A 19,994-nucleotide genomic window follows, 5' to 3' on the forward strand; every position below is an offset into this window, starting at 1 on the left:
TTTATACGGTGAAGCGTTTGGGATCTTCTTCCGGGAGCGTGCCCATCACTAAGACCATCTGAGACACGGGGTGCTCGCATTTGCAAGGTGATTGGGTCTCAGTGAGTCCTGTATGTTAGCGTTTTGATAATAGCGTTTTGATAATGCTACTTCAGCCTCTTCTCAGAGAGACTGCGTCCTGGCAGTCTCTTCTTTAGAACCACTTGGTGGTATTTCCATAAGACGGCAGAAAACAGCTAGGGTCAAGCTTCAGAGCAATTCCAAATCCAAGCGAGTTCACAAGACAGTTATAGCTGACTGCCCTCGCTGTCTCTGTCCCCCTGCTCCTCCCTATCCCCTCACTCTCCTTTTTCATGACTTTAGATGTAGAAGTGGGTTTGAATTTCCATCAAAGCGGAGCCAGCCAACCAACCTGGCACACTAGATCAGCAGATGCCACAGATCCTAGGGACACATCAGTAGTCCTTCTCCAGCTGGGGCTGCTGCTGTGGGACTAAGAGGAGGGAGGGACGTCCTGTGACAGAGCTGCAGAGGTGTGCCCGGACCGAGGAGGAGAGGACCGTAGACTTGCAGCATCCTGAGTATTCTGAGCTTGCTTTTCTCCTATCGTCACACAGTGCTTTTGTCACCGTCCAAGGACCAGGAGGCAGCCACAGTACAAGCACAGTTCAGCCTCTCTAGCCCCCCTGCTGCAGGCTAGGACGAGGGAAGAGGGGCAGCGTGGCCACGGCTCCTGAGGCCTGTGGAGTCGACCACAGTCACTGCACACTGACTACAAGGGTCTGATTTCTGCTATAGGGTGAGTATAGTCTTTAGGTCACATTATGACGTCAGATTTCGGGCTGGGAGGTTGTAAAGGACTCCGCCATTCAGTGGTACTCGTGTGTTCTGCTTTCTTTAGCAGGTTTCACTGGACCCCTGTCTTCAGCATGGGATGTTTTCTGCATCCTAGGAGTTGCATGTATTCCTTTATTTAATGCTCACTATGACCCAGTAACATAGGCGTCATTAGTTTCATTTTAGAGAAAGAGAAGCCAAGATCAAAGGGTGCTCACGCTCATGAGCAGGTCAGGTCATACCTGGAGCACTCTGCTCTTCCTCCCTCAAGCCGTCAGGTGCCCACACTTTACAAAACCCTGACACGTACAGCCCTGTAAATGAAGTGTCCTGCGTGGGCACAGGTGTACTGTGAGGGAACCCATTTTCCGAAACACATGGCTCAGGTGGTGTGAACTGGTCCTCTTAAGAGAGTGGGAGGACACCAGGTGTGGTGGTACATGCCTTTAATCCCAGCACTCAGGAGGCGGATGATCTTTGTGAGTTCGAGGCCAGCCTGGTCTACAGAGTGAGCTCCAGCCTAGAGTACAAGTATAACCTAGTAACTACATACGAAAACCACAGGCCCTGCTCAGATCTGTCTCTGCTCACACACCGATCAGCTGTCCAGACTCAGACAGACCAATTTGTCCATACTTTAACTTCTTGTTAACACTGCAAAATGGGGTAAACTTCTCTAGTCTTCTTTTGGGGGGCGGGGTGGAGGTTCGAAACAGAGTTTCTCTGTGTATCTCTGTCCAGGCTGTTTTGGAACTAGCTCTGTAGACCAGGTTGACCTCAAACTCACAGAGATCTGCCTGCCTCTGCCTCCCAGGTGCTGGGATTAAAGACTTGTTCCACCACTGCCCGCAGCTTCTATAGTCTTTAAAATAGTACTGCACGCAGAAGAGGGAAACGAAGGGACCTGGTGAAACCACGTATCTCTTAGAAACTCTCCATCTTAGCTGTTTCTGCTGCAGGGCCAAGGAAGATAAATTGCTTTGACAGAGGAGAAAAACCAAGTAGAACATTTAAATACAGGCATACCATCAATTCATCTGAAAAAAATATATAATTTTGAATAGTGAAGACAGGACAGAGAAGCACCCAGGAAAGAAACCTGTCAAATTTTCAAATATGGGATTATAATAGGTATGGAGAAATAGCTGCCTGGGAATGGGGTCCAGAAATATCTCAAATGACCAGCCATAACCAAACTATTTCTAGCCTCCCCCCAACAATCCAGCTCAGGATATGAGAGAAGGATGAGTCACCCATCCAGCATTTTAAGAGGATGAGAAAAAGACAATGGGGGACATGACCTTTGAAGGAGAGAAACCCTTGGATGCCAGCCATGGCCACTCACCTGGAATGGTAGCTTTGGTGCCAAGGAGGGCCCATCGTGCCCTGAGATATCTGCATCATGCTGGCATCAGGATGGTTCTCTCCAAATTTGGTTGTATGCCACGAGTGAGGGCGAGCAACAGATTCAGTGCACCTGTGGAGACACAGGAGCGGACCCTTGAGCATCAGTAGCTTCCCTCCGAGTCCCCTCATGAAGCAAGGTGGCTCAGGGGCCCAGAGACCACAGATGCAATCACTGTGTCCTGGGCTCAACAAATATTCCAATTTACTTCCTATTCTCCTATCACTTCAGACCACAGAGGGATGTTGCAAAGGCAGTATAACTTCATTTAGACTTCCTACATGTTGGCATTTTATGCTTTCTGAATGTAAGGACATGGTTGCCTCCAGATTTAAAGAAAAACAGGAACACCATAATTCCTATTTCCCAAGGGACCTTGTGTAGATGCGTAGTGAAAGCTTGCTGGGCATTTTCAGTCCTCTGTCAGGGCCTGGGAGGAGGATGGTGCTGCTGCTCACGGTCTTGCTAAGAGAGGCTGCCCTGCGTTGACAATGAATGTTCCACACCACAGCCTAGAGAACAAAGTGTTCTCCAAAACACTCTCATTTTCTAAGTCGGTGACTTCAACTTTTAAGCATCCTGCCCTTAAAAACACAAAGATCTGATGGAGCGAGGAGAAAGTGTGGGTGTCCTTCAGAGTGAACGCGAGTTCAAGGAGCAGCCGGGACTGCAGAAAGTCAGAGTCACGGGACAGTTGCTGTGTCGCATTTTTGGCAGGAGAATGGGGTGATCCATCAGGCATCTCATGCTGAAAACCTCTGAACTATGTAGTTTCTGTAGTTTAGAAACACTTTGGGATACAGGAACCCACTTGATAGGATGAAAATAATAGATGTAACTTATCCCAACCCCTCATACTTTCCTTTGATTCCCTAAAACTTAGTCATTTCTCCTCTCTGAAAAATAAATTGCTTCTGTAACGTAAAGGAAAACCCAACCTGGTGATGCCAGTGAACTTCCATTTGTTAGGCATACCAGAACATACTAGACCAGGAGCCTGGAGACTTTAGTCCTCAGCCAGACTTTGTTGTTAACCAATTGTGGAAGTCACTTCCTGTTCCTAAGCCTCTGCACACCTAAAACCTGAAGAAACTAGTCAGAAGCTCAACTCATCTCATTTTAATCTGATTTTTGAGACTAAAATTATATAATATAGCTGGTCCATAGTAAAATATCAAAAAATATTGAGTATTATTATGATATAACTTATTTGCTGTTAATGAATTGATAGAATAGAAGCCATGCAGACAGCTTGTTAGACAGACCTACCTAAAAGGAAGGGCAAAAACAGGGAGAAAGAAGTTGAGGGTGGATGAGGGCAACTATGGGAATGGGCAGGAGGAAATACTGACGCGGCAGCTCTTCCAGCTCTAAGATTGTTTATGAAATATTAAGAGTCGATAATTACAAATAGGAGACCAGCCAGATGGCTCAGCTGGCAAACACTTCTGCACAAGCCTGACCATCTGAGTTTGGTCCCTGGAGCCCACATGAAGGTGGAAGAGAGAACGAACTCCACAGAGTTACCCTCTGACCTTTGACTGAGCCGTATGTGCCCCCTCCTACGAGGACCACACAAGTAACTATTTTTTAAAAATGTGAAAAGTGATTACACAGAGACTGGTCTCAAAGTTAACTGTGGTCAAAGCAAACAGGGTGTGGCCATGGTGGCGAGGCAGGGAGCCGCTATGGCCCTGACTGTGGCCTGAAAGCAGAAGGGTAAACAGAGGCCAAGCAGCAGAACTGCCTGCCTGGAATCCACATAATAACGGGAGGAACTCTGCGGTGAACTAGGAATCAGCCAAGCTACCCTCGAGGAGTTGAGCTGAGGCTGCAGCCCGTTTTCTGGGGAACTTGAGGTCCAAGGTCCAAGGAAGCCTAGGAACAAGAGTGCCAAGTGCTGAGGTGCTGTGCTACCCTACAGCTCTCCAAGACAGGCCCTCGGGGGACAAGAGAGGCACAGAGCGACCGAGATATACTTGCTCTTTTCTTGGTCCCTGGTTGTTTTCTCCTTCATCCCATTAACCCAAGGGAAACTTGAGTTCTAATCTAGTTTCTAAACCAGATACCACTAGTTTTGAGCTTTGGGTTTTGTTGTTGTTGTTGTTTGTTTTGGTTTGGTTTTGGTTTTCAAGGCAGGGTTTCTCTGTAGATTTGGAGCCTGTCCTGGAACTAGCTTTTGTAGACCAGACTGGCCTCGAACTCACAGAGATCCACCTGCCTCTAACTTCTGGGTGCTGGCTGAGATTAAAGGCGGGTGCTACCACCGCCCGGTGAGCTTTGGGTTTTTTAAATACACATAAGTTTTAGGAAGATACTGCCAGTAGCAGAGTGAATGAATTTTACCAGCCGGGATAAGAGATGATGAGGGTCTGGGACTAAGACGGTGGTAACAAACTTGGAGGAATTAAAGATCTTTAAAGTCCGAGGCTAGGCAGGTCTATAAGAGCTAGTTCCAGGACAGGCTCCAAAGCAACAGAGAAACCCTGTCTCAAAAAAAAAAAAAAAAAAAATCTTTAAAGTCATGCAGGCAGAAGAATCTTCATCCTCAATAACCACTTGGATTGAATTGGTGTGGTGTACATGCATGTATGTGTGAGTGTGTTTGTGTATGTGTATGCTTGCATGTATGCATGAGTGTGTGTGTGAGGGAGAAACAGAGAGATGTTTACCAAGAAAGAATAAAGAATGCCAAATCCTTGAGGTGAGAATAGGTTTGGAACATTCAAAACAAGAGTGTGGCCACGGCCCCAGACATAAGAGTCAATGGTGTGGGTTCAGATCACACGTGAAGTTCTGAGGGCATTCTGGACACAAGCATCAGAAGTTTACTTGAATGGGGTCTGGAGCCAAGACTCTGAGGTGGAGCGGGGTTGTGGGGTGTTGGATAAATGGAGGTGACAACGGCGACTCAGGAAATGAGCACTGGGGGGCATCTGCTTCTCTCCACCAGCCGCTGGGACTGGGCTGCACAGCCTCCAGGCGCACAGGCCGGCTATTAGCAACACACAAGTCACACACAGAGAACACAAACAAGACTCAGACTGCTAACATCATAGAATCAACACGACCGACCATAAACCATAAGATTTATAGCTAAACTTAAATAATTAGCATTTCCTCATATTCAAAGTATTCTTTCGAATAGACAATAAATCACATGATTAAGAAACAAATAAAAACCAATGTGCAGCCTTGTCCTCCAGACCCACTTCTCTCCCTCGGCACTGACTGCTACAGCAACAGGTCTCCTTCCCCAGCATCCCACTACGTCAACACAAGCCTACATAAGGTGTGCGCGTTGGCCCTCTGGTACAGAACTTGTCTAGGGCGCACAGAGCCCAGGATTCCACTCCAAACACCACAACAACCAGAGAGGTGGACTTGTGGGAAGAACAGTATTTGTAAGGTAATACAATCTCAGAGTAACATACAATCCTTTCTGAAAAGGGACATTCTTTTTAAATGTCACACTCACAATGTACCCTGGGGACTTTTGGCTTTGCTGACTGGATCGTAAGCATGATGTCAGCTAACAGCCAGCAGATGACTGACACCGCAAATTAGGAGGAAAGGCAAGACCCTTATCCTGTCCCGTGCGCGCGAACCTACATCTAGCTTCGTATCTTTTTCCTCCTATGCAGTTTATTTTCCTCACCCTCCATTCTGAAACGTGCTTATGGACTAACAAAAATATATAGTAAGAGAGAGGAGTTAGCAATGGGTTTGTCTTTTCTTTTTTAAGTCAACGGGAAGTGATGCCAAAATGTTCTATTTCTCAATATTTCAATCTTGTTCCCTGCCCCCAACTCTCTCTCTCTGTCTGTCTGTCTCAGACACACACACACACACACACACACACACACACACACACACAGACCAGAGCACTGACCTTCCTATGTGTAAGGTTCACGTCTAAGTCTTGACAACCAGATACAAACACTGCAATATCTATAACTACAGTATCTATAACTACAGTAGCGTTCACCTTTGCCATCGATGGCCTTTCAAACGCAGCTGTGATGGGATAGGAACCAGCATGAACTTTACTAGTCTCTCTACCTCAACCCTGAACACGGACAGGGCATTATTCTCTCTGTGGAAGAAAGGAAAGGGGGCTGGTTTTTACCAACTTTTCCAGGCATCAGAGGTAAAGACTTCAGAATCTTCTTCCCTGTTATGCAAGAGCTTTGACAGGAAGAATTAACTAAGATGCTGGGTTACTATCAGTCAAGCAGACCCGCAGACACCACAAGCAAATTCTTACGGACTCGGAGAGGCTGAGGTAGCAGTAAAGAATTGTGTCCCCTTTTGAGTTCTCCTGGCTCCTTCCCAGTCAAAGCAAGAGCAGCTTGGTGGGGCAAATGGAAGACTGGGTTCTTCCCCTCCATCCAGGGGCCGGAAGGGTTGGGTCGGGTAGCCCCTGTTACCACCGTTGGAAACATCGAATACAAACCCAGTCTGGAAGTTTGATGGAGCCCAAATATCAACCAAATATTTCAAAATCAAGGTTAATGCTTTATAGATGTCCAGTTCCATCTGCATGTGTGAGCACATGTGTGTAAGACAGAAAGAGACAGAGAGGCAGAGAGAGACACACAGAGAAAAAACAGTATCTCTGAAACCCCTGACACTGAAGAAGCGAAAATCCTTTGCAGAGTAATCCAATGCGCAATGTACGGTGCTGGTGCTTTTTGTCCCTGTTTTTTTCTCTCTCTCCCCTGTTTAAGAGACGAGAGAAGAAAATACAAATAAGAAAATGAAGAGTTTTTTTTTTTAAAAAAAGGTAAATACCAATTTAAAAATGGTTAAAAGAAATCTATTTAAAAATTATACTGGAATAAAGTTTATTAACATAACCAGAACACAAATAAAAAGAAGAGGAGTCTAGGTTTGAGGGCAGAGCAGCTGAAAAAAGGAACCTTCTAGAATACCAGCTCCCATTCCTTCCCCCCACCAATATTTCCATAATAAACTTTACAATAGGGAGGAGTTTCAGTGCTCTAGCCGGCTAACACAGAACCTGCCACTCAGGAGGAGAATAGAGTGTGTTCTCATTCACTTTCAGAGAACAGAATGCCAGCTAAAACCTGAAAAACCAGCCCTGTGGTCTCTGGCATCAAGGGCATTTCTGAATATGCGTACTTCATATTTTTCTCTCACCATTTATGTGGCATAGCAATGAATAGTGATCATAATAAAAATCAATAGTCAAGTTACCCGTGTAATTTTATTCACCTGTCCTTTTCCACGGCATACTGGATAAGCCAAATCCCTGGACAGATACTGTATCAACTGTGATTGACAGAATTTTAAAATCACAATTATACAAGCGAGTCCGAAAACAAAATCCAAAAGTCTGAGGAAAGGAAAAGGAAGTGTGCATAGCTCTCATCTGTGTCAAGCACAGCCAGGCACACATGTCCTTTCATGGACGAAGGGTGACTTCAGAGCTTGAAGAGAGGGCTACATCTTGTCCTTAAAATTGATACTCAGAGGTTCCTTCCCTCCCAGTTTAAAAAAGGGGAAGAGGGACTTCCCAGACAGGCTGGACCTGGCTTAAGAAAGAACTTCCAATTTGTGGGCATCTTAATAGGACCCCGAAAGCCTAAAGGAAGGAGAAAAGACCTAAGGGAGGGGAAGGAATACCCCAACCAGGAGCAGAACAGAGCATCCTAGGAGCGCGAGACCCAAGAGGTGTGGGATCTTAGAGCTTAGAAGAAAAATAAAGGGGAACTCCAGGAATCTGAAATTATGAGAAATTCCCCCCAAACACACGCCAGGGCACAACTACTAGTCCGGGAGGCTCGGGGTACCCAAGCAGGACAGCCTCAAAAAGGCTAAACAGAAGCAGACACTTCCACATGACAGAAAACCAAATAGAAAAAGGTCGACCAAGGCCGGCATCCATACTCACGCAGGGAACCCCAATTGAATGCAGTGGCCAGGGATATGTAAAAGAGAAAGGCACGGAAGTAAGAGTGGGCTTTAAGGGAAGGAGAGGATAAAGGGGATCATGTGATCAAAATGCATCGTACGTGCTTTGAAATGTAGTCACAGAGGACAAAAGCAACCGTAAGATTAATTTTTTAAATCAGCACATCTGAGAGAAGCCTAGGAGAGAATCTGCCCATGGAAGAGCAAGGATAAGAATCACATACAACATCCCACAGATACATGTAAAAAGGGGGCAGGGTGAGGTATTGATCGCTGAGGGGGAAGACGGTGTGTGGGTGTGTGTGTGTGTGTGTGTGCGTGTGTGTGTGAGCAATGTATGATGACGGACACATACGAAAATGCCCTAATAATCCCATTTTCTGTATGTTCTATAAGAACATAATAAAAACTGTAAAAGAAATGTAAAAGTCAGAGTTCAGAGAACAACTTAGCAGCCTAGAATGCTGTACTGTGTGGCCCACCTACAAGAGTGAAGGAGACGCCAAGTGTGGTGGCCCACTCCCATAATCCCAGCACCTGGGAGACGGAGACAGAGAAACAGGTGTACGGTCACACTCTGGCTACACAGAGTTTGAGTTCGAGGCCAGGCTGGGTTACATGAGACTCCGTGAAGGAGAAAGTACGGTGGCACACACCTGCAATGCCAGCACTGGGGGTGGGGGGGGTGGATGTGAGGGGCCATCCTGCACTACACAGTAACAAGGCCGGCCCTTCTACCGAAGTCAAAAGTGGTCACTTTCAGAAAACAGACATTGTCATCGGGAAAGACAAAAGTTTTGTAGATCGGAAACTTGAGCTTAAAAGAAAAATCAAAGAACCAGTAAGGAGGGAAAAATGAAATTTGAAATTTAAAAATGTCCTTTACTTTATACACAGGCTGGCAACAGAGCATTGAGAGGACTTAGCAACTAGTCCCCTGGCTCAGTCCCTCCTCCTGGAGGCATAGTTCTGTGAGTCTACAGGGAGGGGGGGGGGGCTGAAGGAGGAACAGAACTCTGCTGATCTGAATGAGATAAAGGACAGTCTAGGTAGATAAGCGAGGCTGGAAATCCCCGGTTAGATGCCCTGCCAGAATACGGGATGGAGCCTGTGATAAGTCTGATAAGAATGAGCAAAGTAGGCTGAAGCTTAACATGTAGTTGCTTATTGTTCTTTAAAAACATATTCTTGAGAAGCTAAAAGTAGCATGATTATTCTGAGTCTGAGGCCAGCCGGGCCTACATAGTGAGTTACAGGTCAACCTGGTCAGAGTCTCAGGGGGAAAAATAAAACAAAAACAAACAAAATACCAAAGAGCTAGCCAACCAAAGAACAACAAAAAACTTAAAAAAAAAAAGAGGCAAGAAAAAAATAGATACAACGCTATCAAAATGCCATCAGAAAAAAAGGCTCTTGAGTTAGAACCCTGCCATGAAAGACCCTGAATCTCATTTCACACTTACCTTGTGGCAAACAGAAACTGTCCCACAGAGCAACCCCAGGCCAATCTGGTACCTATTCAGGAGCAGAGTAGAGAGCTAAGTCATCCCGCTGGGCTTCAGCTCCGCCCACAGGGGTGGGGCTCCACAGCGATCCCTACCCGGGCAGGTGAGCTGGCAGTTAAAGGGCAGGAACCGCTGAAGCTCAGGGAGCTGGGACTCTACCTCCCGGTCACCTATGTAAATGGACCAATTAAAATCCAACTCCTGGCCACGGAGGGATGAAGAACGCGTGGCCCTGAGTACTTTTCCTGGGAAAAACTAGCGTTTGGCCAGCAGCACATCCCTTTGGAATGGAACGCGTCCAATGCGAAAGCAGGAAGCCTCCTCCCCGAGGGACATGCGGTTTGTGAAGTGCCTGTTTCAGCTTCAGAAGCGGCAGCTCCTACAGCGGCTCACCAGGGTTTCTCTGAGACACATTATCTGGAGAGCAGGCAGAAGGCAGCTGGGGACAGGATGCCCCACTGAGAGAACTAGGAGGTGCAGAAGCCCTGGCACAGGAGCTCAAAGGGAGCCCGACTCTGGCCGTTTGTTCTTTCTCACAGAGAATGTTTGTAGTATTTGATCCCGGATAGTTATTCTAATGGCGGTGGTGGCTGGTGAAGGGCCGAGGGGGCACAGGAGAGGGAAAATCCTTGGTTGTAAGCTAGAGTAACTGTCTCCATCACCAACTCGTTACCCTAGTCCAGAGCTCTAGAGTTTTAGGGAAACGTTTCGCCAACATGGGTGAGATCATAAAGATTCTCTTTCCTCCCACTGGGTATGGTGGCTCACGCTTGAAATCACAGCAGAGGCAGGGGGATCTAAAGTTCTAAGTTGACCTAGGGTACACACTAAGACCCTACTTCAAGCAAGCAAGCAAGCAAACAAATGCAAAAACACTTTCCTCCTGGCTCTCCCTGCAGCATGGTCTCCGGATGTAGCTTGAGGTGGCTTTGAACTCAAAATTCTCCAGGCTCAGCCTCCAAGTACTAGGATTTCTGTTGCACGCCGGAGAATAGGATTGCTAATGCACACTGGAGAATAGGATTGCTGTTGCACACTGGGGAATGGGATTGCTGTTGCACCCTGGAAAATAGGGCTTCTACTGTTGTACTCTGGGGAATGGGATTGCTGTTGCACCCTGGAAAATAGGGCTTCTACTGTTGCACACTGGGGAAAGGGATTGCTGTTGCACACTGGGAAAGAGAACTGCTGTTGCACACTGGGGAAAGGGATTGCTGTTGCACACTGGAGAATAGGGCTTCTACTGTTGCACACTGGGGAAAGGGATTGCTGTTGCACACTGGGGAATGGGATTGCTGTTGCACACTGGAGAATAGGGCTTCTACTGTTGCACACTGGGGAACAGGATTGCTGTTGCACACTGGGGAAGGAAGGTTGGGTTACTAACTGAAGAAGGATCTGATAGAAGATAGAATTCTGACCTCTTGTATTTGGTCCACAAGGTGACCCTAGAAGTTTCCAATTTTCAAAATAACAGTATTGACGTCCATGAAATAACCACTGCTAGCCTCCTGCCTCAACACCTGTTTGATTCCACAGATAAGTACATCATGAATTCTGTACCAGTACAAACAAAATAATGGTACTTCACACTGCTGTATGTTCAGACTAGGATTTAGACCCGGGGCCAGGCGGAAATCACTTCAAACGACCAACACCGAGACAATCTGAAGCAACAAAATAAATAACACAAGTGCAGAATTATCACCTAGGAGATAAAATAAGTATGAAGTCCTCAGTGAGATAAATCAATCACTGGAAAAACAGATAGGAGAGGGAGAAAGAAGCATTTCCCTGCAGAAGAATTCCAGTGAATAAACATAGAAGGAATGAAGGAAATATGGAATAGCTTCTAGAACATTCCTATTGTCACAGATAATAACCAACAGATTTTAGAGTAGTGAAAATAAAGTCTGAAGAGAAACAGCATTACGCACAGTCTCAACGTTACTCTCCAATGGAATTATGAACTGCAAAGGAACAAAGAGTGCCCCTCATGGTGGAGAAACGAGGGGACCTCACCATAACCTAGTTGCCAAAGTTGCCCTCAGAAGTGTTGAAACGCCAGCATCACATGAGCCCTGATGCAAGGCTCTAGGAAAGACACACACCATTTGAGTGAGGTTCCTGCCCCGAATGCCTAAACCTTGATTTCATCATGAGAAACACAGATACCTCCAAATGGAAGGCATTCTACACAGTAACTGGCCAATTCCCAATATCAAGGTCAGCTGGGCAGTGGTGGTGCCCGCCTTTAATCCCAGCACTCTGGAGATTGAGGTGGGTGGATCTCTGTGAGTTCAAGGCCAGTCTGGTCTACAAGAGCTAGTTCCAGGATGGGCTCCAAAGCTACAGAGAAAACCTGTCTCGAAAAAAACAAAAAAGAAAACAGGAAAAAGGAGGAAAGCTGAGCAGGGTCCTTCACTTCTCCCCTCACTGCCACCTCCCCCACCGCGGGGCTGCGTCCAGACCGTGAGCCAAAACAAGCTTTTCTTCCTGAGGCTGCTCTGGCAGGTGTTTTGCAACAGTAGCTAACACAGCCCGGTGACCCTGGAGGACAGGAGAGAATTAGGAAGCGTGACCACAAAGCCCTCTAACTATAGTTATGGAGACAAAGGACACATATACACAAGTCTGGGCAAATGCAGAACAGTGGTGATATGTGCAACACCCAATCGAATCAAGACTGATTTTGTTTAAGACAGGTGCCACGTATCTCAGGCTGGCCTCGAGTTCTCTATGAGGCGGAGGATGCCTCTGAACTTCTGATCCTCCTGCCTCAGCCTCCGCCTCCTCAGTGCTGGGATTTAGGACACCACCGTGCTCAGCTTATATGGTGCTCGGGATAAGACCCAGGCTCCATTAGGTTAGGCAGGCACCCCAACAAATGAGTTCTGCCCCCACCCCCACCACTGACCCCCATGACAGCAGGAAGCAATTCTGGAGAACGAGTCTCCTCTCCCAAAAAAGTTTGTCCTCAGAGTTGGGAACACTGTTTAGGAGTTGTTGATTATTACTTGTAGAGGGTTGGTGTTGGGGTGAAAACTATGTAGGTTCAAAAATAAAAATAAAAAGGGATAATAGTAGTGGGTAATAGAGTGAACACTTGTAAGCTATTATTTATGGACAATTTACATTGGTATAGTTTCTTGTATACTGGTACAAGTTCAAATTATATTTGTTATTTCTGTTTACAATATTTGTGTACCTATGCAAACTTATTCTGTCAGACTGTATACATGCATGTTCCTACCTCTGTTTAGGACATTTTGTATACTGATACAACTTTTAGGATATATTTTTATGTTGCATTATATATTATTCTTACCTCTGATCAAGATACATATACATTGTTTATATTGAGGTCATTGTCCTCATTTGCTGCACATTTGTTTACAGGTTATTTAATATTCTGACATGAGGTCTTAGTCTTTAAGTTATACAGGTATTAAACATTATAGGTCAATAGTTGTTCACGTTTGTTATACACATAGTCAGATTAATTAGGTTCTTTAGAAACATAGAGATTGTATTCTGCCTAGATAGGTAATCTTCAACCACTTCAAGGATCTGTAGAACATGGCATTTAAACAACTTAGGTCTATTGACCTGAGACATGATTGCTCCTGACAGCACCAATCTATTACCGAGAGAAAGTTGAGCACTGAAGACAGTCCACTTGGAGTTTGTTTTCTTTTTGGCACAATTGGCCTTTAGGCAAGGAACTGCCCATGCCTCAACCACTGACAAAATACATGGTATCTGGATAGGATAAGCAGGACACAAGGAAAAGGACTGCGAAACCTTGCCAAAAAAGGGTAAGATGATTCTGAAAAATTCCCTGCCTCTGAAAATGCTCTGTCAGTTACTCTAGGCCTTAGTCAAAGTTGGTTGTTTCAACATTGCAAATGAGAGTTTAGGTGATTGCCCAGGCAGCCAGTTGTCTCTGTCATATACTGCTCGCTTTGGAAACTGCTTGATTGCACTTCCTGCCTATTCAAATGATATCGCCCTTCTCAGGCCTTCCATGGGGTTGAGAATTAGACAGTCGTAGTTGCCTTCCTCTTATGATTTAGCCAAGCTTATTTCTGTTGCAAGGCTTAGACTCTTTGGAATACAATGTTTATTAAAACATTTATCATGTGTTCCTTGCTTAATATTGTTTATGTTGGTTGTAATTCTATATTTGATATCTGTTCCTATTGTATATAATTTTGTACTGGGTTTTGGATTGTTCTTATTTAGACAAAAGGGGGAAGGTTGGTTAACTAATTAAGAGGTGGGACCAAGTTAGGGTGTGGCTTGCTGGGACCCGGAGAAAAAAGGGTGCACTCTCTGTGTGGTTCCCTCATGGCACAGCTGAGCTTGGACTTCTTGTTCCTGTTTTTGTGAGTTTTCCTCTTATATAAATAAAAGTATAATTGTTTTATCTTCTAGCTAGCCTGGTTATTTCCCAAATCGAGCTAACTTCTACACTCCACAGCAGTGTCCCTGGAAACCACTCTTGAACTGTCCTTCTCCTTTCCCATACTCTTGTCTGCTATTAACTCTGCGTCCTTAATTCATCTCGAGTCTATGTCATCTCGGGTCCCATCAGCATGGACTCCGTTCAGGAGCTCGATCATTTTCTTCCCAGATGAGAGCAGCTGCTGTACAAATGACAACTTCATGACCTCGAGGCTCCGCCAGTGACATGAGGTTCACCTACACAGTCCAGGAGGTGACGTGAGGTGACCAACTGGAGCGGTGACAGCCTCAGAGCTTCCGCCTCCACCTGTTGCTGGGAGCAGCTCAGCCTAGGCCTGGCTTACCTCCACTCACCAGGCAGCTAGCTTCTCGGGCCCCCTGGCATGTTCAAACTACTTTCGAGTATCTTTCTTAAAATGGAATATAATAAAGACTCTCAATGTAATATCAAATACAAGTGTTGTTTTACTACATCAAACATAACAGACACTTGATTGCATATTTGTGTATCTTAAACATGGAAAATCCAAACAATCAAATTTAGGTTGGCACAGATTCAATTTCCTTCTCTCTCTCTCTCTCTCTCTCTCTCTCTCCCTCTCTCTCTCCCTCTCTCTCTGTCTCTCTCTCCAGGGTCTCACTATGTAGCCCTGTCTACCTTAGAACTTGCTATGTAGACCAGGCTGGCCTTCAACTCATAGATTCACCTGCCTCCCTCCCAAGTACTAGGATTAAAGGCATATGTCACTAAACGAGTACAAAATTAATTTCTAATGTCTAACAGCACAGTGGTGGGGCATTTACTACTGTGCTTCAAGACCATGGGTTCAATCCCCAGGCCTAAAACAAATAGGATTATCATCCTTCTGAACTTTGACCTATGTGATCCCCTTGATCAGCCCTTTCTCTCCCACCAGCCTGTGTCTTTGACCATCTTAGCCCCCAGTGCCCTCCCCTGAGGTGTTCGGCCTCAGCCTCCATGCCTCCTACCTCTGCTTTAGCCGAAGTTTCACCCCTCCTGACCATGTTGCTTTCCGGTGCTGGGGACCGCTGGTGAGCAGCTCTGAGCTGAGGGAGTTAGAGGCACCAGGGTCTGCATGGCCCGAGTCTGCACAGACGTCTCTGTTAAAAACAAGAGAATGAAGAGCTGAGTATGGCAGGCTCTACAGGGAGGAGCACAAATCTACAGAGGGTCTTCCACCCTTCCTGCCTATGACTCTGTGGCAAAGTATATTTCTACATTTCTCTCAAACTATTTTTTATGTTTTGTAGTTCTGGGACTTTGGTGCAATTTAGAGACCGAGCACTCACCTAGCATGCACAGGGCCCAGCACTGTGGTCCTCGGGGTTACCTCAGGGCTCTGTGAATGCTGAACAAATGCTGGCTCCTGCCGAGCCACACCTAGCCACCTTAACTGCTGGGACTCGACGCTGACCAACTGAAACTTGAACTCAATGATCCAAATCATCACACTGCTTCCCTGAAACCAAGTCGTTTCTCAGTTTCCATAGGAGGAGCACAATCTCTAAGTGCAAGAAATGGCCTGTGCCCCGATCAGTGGGTGGCAGATCAGGAGGAAACATAACAGTGCCTGAGGCACTACTATTTCAGACTGTTTAGATTCTATCGGGTTGGGAAGCCAGCCTTTTGTGCACCCCTTTCAATCCTGCCTCCCACCCGTGGGCCTCAACACCATCCCTGTAACTCCTCTCCTCCACACTCCCAGGGAGTCGGGAAGAATGTGAAGCCCCGCATTGCCAGAGCCTTCTGCCATGGGAACAGACATATTTCCCCTCCAGAGACTAGAATTTCCAAACACCCTCGAAGTCGCCTCTTTAATCGCACTGGCCCTGCTTCAAGCTTTGAACTAATTTTACATTTGTATTTTATATTATTGTTGTATGTGGTGTGGGCACGTGACAACTCCTGCCTGCCTGCCACGGTCTCTTGTTCCTACTGTGCTGTGTATTCCAGGCTACCTAGCCCCAGAGACCCTCGGGTTGCTGCCCCACAGGCGTGATGGGGTTACAGGTATGCACCCTTACATCTGAACTTGTATATAGATTCCTGGAACCCAACAGTTGGCAGGTCTGAGCTGAAAGCACTTTCACCCACTGAGCCATCTCGCCATCCCCACAGAAGTGGGTTCCTCCCAGTGGTATTTGTCTTCCAGGGTTTTTCTCAGCCTCTGAGATCCAACTGCTGGACCTATGGGAGGCACGGTCAGGCTGCCCTGCCTCTGCATATGCCTTGGCCAGAAGGCAAGGATTACCAAGCAGCTGCCGAGATTAAGCCTGTCCATCTGGCTTCCTACTTTTCAGAGCACAGAATGAAGTCAACGAACGTTCTTTCTCAAATCCTGAGACAAATAAAAAGAACTTTTTATTCCAGGGTACTGGGGAGGGACTCAGGGGCTCAGCTGAGGCTTCCTATTCTTTTTAGATTTATTTATTTTTATTTTATGTGCATTGGTGTTTGGGGTATGGCTGTCAAGAGGCCATGTGGGTGCTGGGAATTGAATTAGGTCCTCTGGAAGTCAGTGTTCTCAACCTCTGAGCTATCTCTCCAGCCCTGAGGTTTTCTATTCTTAAGGGGCAATGTTTCTGTTTACCTTAGCTGTGGCCTGGATTGGTTCTGAAGGTGTCTCCCAAGGACTTAGGGGCTCTGCAGAGTGGTAGGACCTTTAAGAGGTGGCAGCGTATGGTGGGGGCATTAATAGCCCTCCCTTGAAGGAGTGGGCTGTATACAGATAAACCCGAACCTTGAATCATCGCCTGCCTTCCCATTTTTCATGGTAGCCTTTTCCTCTTGATCTGTGCTCCCAGTCGGGATGCAATCCAACAGGATACGGTGCAGCCTTGACGGCTCTCACCAGAGACCAAACCAAGAAGCCTGCCCCACCTGGACGTTCAGCCTCCAGAACTGGAAACTTAATAAAACTGTCAAGCTAGCCTGCCTTAGGTGTTCCATTATAGTAACGCTGAAGGGATCCCACACTTCGTTACGTCTCTGTAGTCTCACTTCTTTCTATTTAGTCAAAAGAATTCTAAACTTGACCTTTGAGGCCTGCTTGAGGTTAAGTCACCTAGGACATTAATGGCACTGGGCCAGGGAACTCTGGGCCTCAGGCTCCTCAGCTGTAGGAGAGACGAAATAAGGGACTGTGCACAAGGGCTAAAAACACATTTCTGGAACATGAGCCCTGACCAGCTAGGTAACATTGTCCTCTACGCCTCTGCTCTGTAGTCAATAAAATGGAACCACAGGGCCACTCTTTGCATAGGGTGTGGAGACTCTTCTATAACACGGGTAAAGTACCTGGAGCAGACCCCAGGGCATAGTAAGCACTTAGCAAGTTAGCCATTATTATTATAAGGCCTGTCTTGCAGAGTTGTTCCAAAAGTTCTAGATAATGTATAAACTGTCTAGCATAGTGCCCACGCGTGGTATGTGCCTAATAACCCTACTGTTCTCATTCCTGTCTTAATATAATACCTTCATTTTAGAGCTTCTTTCAATGATTACACAAAGAGCTGCAGTTAAAAAAAGCCTTGTTTCTACAGGGAGGATAGAAGAGCCTTGGCCAGTGAGCGTTCACAGGCCAAAACCTCCTACAAAACTCACGCCGCCCTCACTCAGAAATTCCCGCACGACCCTAGCAACACCAGACAGACAGACATTTGGCTTAAGTCGAGGTGCGAAGCCGACTCAAAGGGATCTCCCTGTTCAACCCCCTAATGTAAAGATTTGATGAAGGCAGAAGGCGACTCTGACAGCGGGCAAGAGAGAGGAGAGTTTGCTGCTGGGTCTGATGACCTGAGTTCCATTTCCAAGACACAGACGTAGGAGGGGAGATTCGACTCCAGCAAGCCATCCCCTGTTCTCCTCCTCACAAGTACCCATGATTTCAAACACAAAGCACCCTTCAAGACCACCCACTGACATCATCCACTCTGACACAAAGGTTTAGCCTTGTCCTTTCCAGGTGTCCCCTAGACCTTAGTCTCTTCTACTGAAGAAAAACAACCACAGGCAGGCCTTTCAGAAAGCCTTTGTGGCATTTAATAACTTCCTCATTTTTTACTCAAACCGCAGACATTGGCTCAGTCCTTTCTGTAAGGTGGCCGAGCCTCCGAAATGCCGTTCTTTGTTCTTTCTCCCATTCCCCCATCCTAGACACACATAGGGGGACAGAGCCACAGGTTATGGGTGTTGCAGGCCATGGCTGGGCAAGAAGAACAAGCCAATGTGAGAAAGACGCAAGCCTGGGGGGCACATGTGAGCATCTCATCTTTGAGGATTTTTCTGGGGCGAAGACCGGCATCTCAGCACTGCCCTCCGAAGCCATGACACTACGGCCACTTGTCATCTCAGAGGACCAGGGCAGCTGGGTGCAAGGCTAAGGAAGCCATCTGAGCGTGTGACTGCAATCCCAGGTGACGCCACAGCAGCCTACCGGCTAAGCCTCACACTTCTGCCCTAGGCTGGTGCAGGGGACCGGACAGGGAGGTCCAAGAAGAGTGGGTGAGCTGGAGACACCATCAGAAATCAGACTAGAAGGTACAGGAAGCATTTGCCTGCACCCACATTCCTGCCTTAAACTCTTCTGCGATAATCTAGACAACAAACAGTTTTAAATTCATATGTTCTAATGAAAAGGAATTCGACAGTGACTCTAGATGGTAGACAGTTCTGGAATGAACTTTGGGAGGCCTATCAACTCAACACCCCGGATTTATCATTTTGTGTCTCTCTGTCTTATCTGTACATGGACCCACTTAGCAGCACAGTGAGCCTCTGTCTGGGCTTTAACCTCATGCTGTCTCCACAATGGCCAGCCTCCCCACCCGTGGCAGACTTCTCTGCTGGCTCCACCCACTGCAGTAACTGACATCTGCAGGCACTTTGATCTCCTAATGGTGTACCACAGGCCTCAGGCAGACTGACTCAAGTCTTTCCTACAAAGGGGTGTGCATCTTTCCCCATATGGTGTGAATTATTACCAAAACTCCGTATGAAAGAAAAAATGAGCAAGGTGATTTTTTTCTTCTAAGACTCATTTTCCAGAATACACTAAGACCCAGAAGCTGCGTGTCTTGGCTCAGACCACACACAGAATTATACTCACTGCAGAGTAAAACCCCAGACAACTACTCACTCTCCCTCCTATCAACTCAGCAGTTTCAAAACTTTGTTTATGCCACCGATTTTTAGGCCTTCAGATTACTAACTTAGATGAGAATGGTGATAAGCCCACAAATTTAAAGTTATCAGATGGAAGTATTTTTACTTAAAATAAACTGTAGAAGCTCCTGGAATCAGCAAAACATCTTCAAGTGAAAGTACTGAAAGAAGCCGTGTGGCTGTCCCGCCTCTCCCGGCCAAAAAGCCAATTCCCCACTGGCTTGTGCCTCCTCTTCCTCCTTCAGCTTGGATAACCACTTCCTGCAGGATGCCTTTCCCCACCCACACAGTGGGGGTAAAGTCGGCTGAGTCCCCTCCCCTCCCAAAGCACAGAGCAGCAGGCTAGCCCCTGGATGTGCATGTCGGGAATGATTACAGGGTTTCCACCTGCCTGCTTTTGTAGGTCCCTCTTTGACGGTAGTGCATACATCTAAGACAAGTAGCCCTGTGAGGAATGCTGGTACAATCAGCTGATATTTGTTGGGTGGATGAAGAACCGCTAAACATTTACCATCCGGTAACCCAACCCAAGTTAGTGTGCTGCGCACTAATGAGTCAGATACTTCTGGGGACTGTTGAATATTTGCTGTCTCTTCCTATCCTCTGGTCTCAGTATCACAGTATCACAACCGTGAGTGATAAAGTAGGAGCTAAGCCA

General features: G+C 46.5%; 1 protein-coding gene across 6 annotated transcripts in view; it reads right to left on the bottom strand.

The window, feature by feature from the left end:
- Positions 1-19,994, bottom strand: part of Shroom3 (shroom family member 3) — a 151,130-nt gene that overhangs the window by 30,872 nt on the left and 100,264 nt on the right. For 4 of the 6 annotated variants that reach the window (XM_041671145.1, XM_041671147.1, XM_041671143.1 and 1 more), the window contains exons 2-3: positions 15,142-15,273; positions 2,183-2,314 (exon numbers count right to left, since the gene is read on the bottom strand). The exons of 1 other annotated variant lie outside the window; for it this stretch is intronic. In XM_041671145.1, coding sequence (XP_041527079.1) covers positions 2,183-2,314; positions 15,142-15,273 — 264 coding nt within the window. The remainder of the gene's footprint in view (positions 1-2,182; positions 2,315-15,141; positions 15,274-19,994) is intronic. One more of the 6 variants, XM_041671148.1, reaches the window with a different exon arrangement.

The sequence above is a fragment of the Microtus oregoni genome, unplaced genomic scaffold, assembly GCF_018167655.1.
Source record: "Microtus oregoni isolate MIOR12 unplaced genomic scaffold, Mior012 000021F_ref0000039, whole genome shotgun sequence".
In the NCBI taxonomy this organism is placed as follows: Eukaryota; Metazoa; Chordata; class Mammalia; order Rodentia; family Cricetidae; genus Microtus; species Microtus oregoni.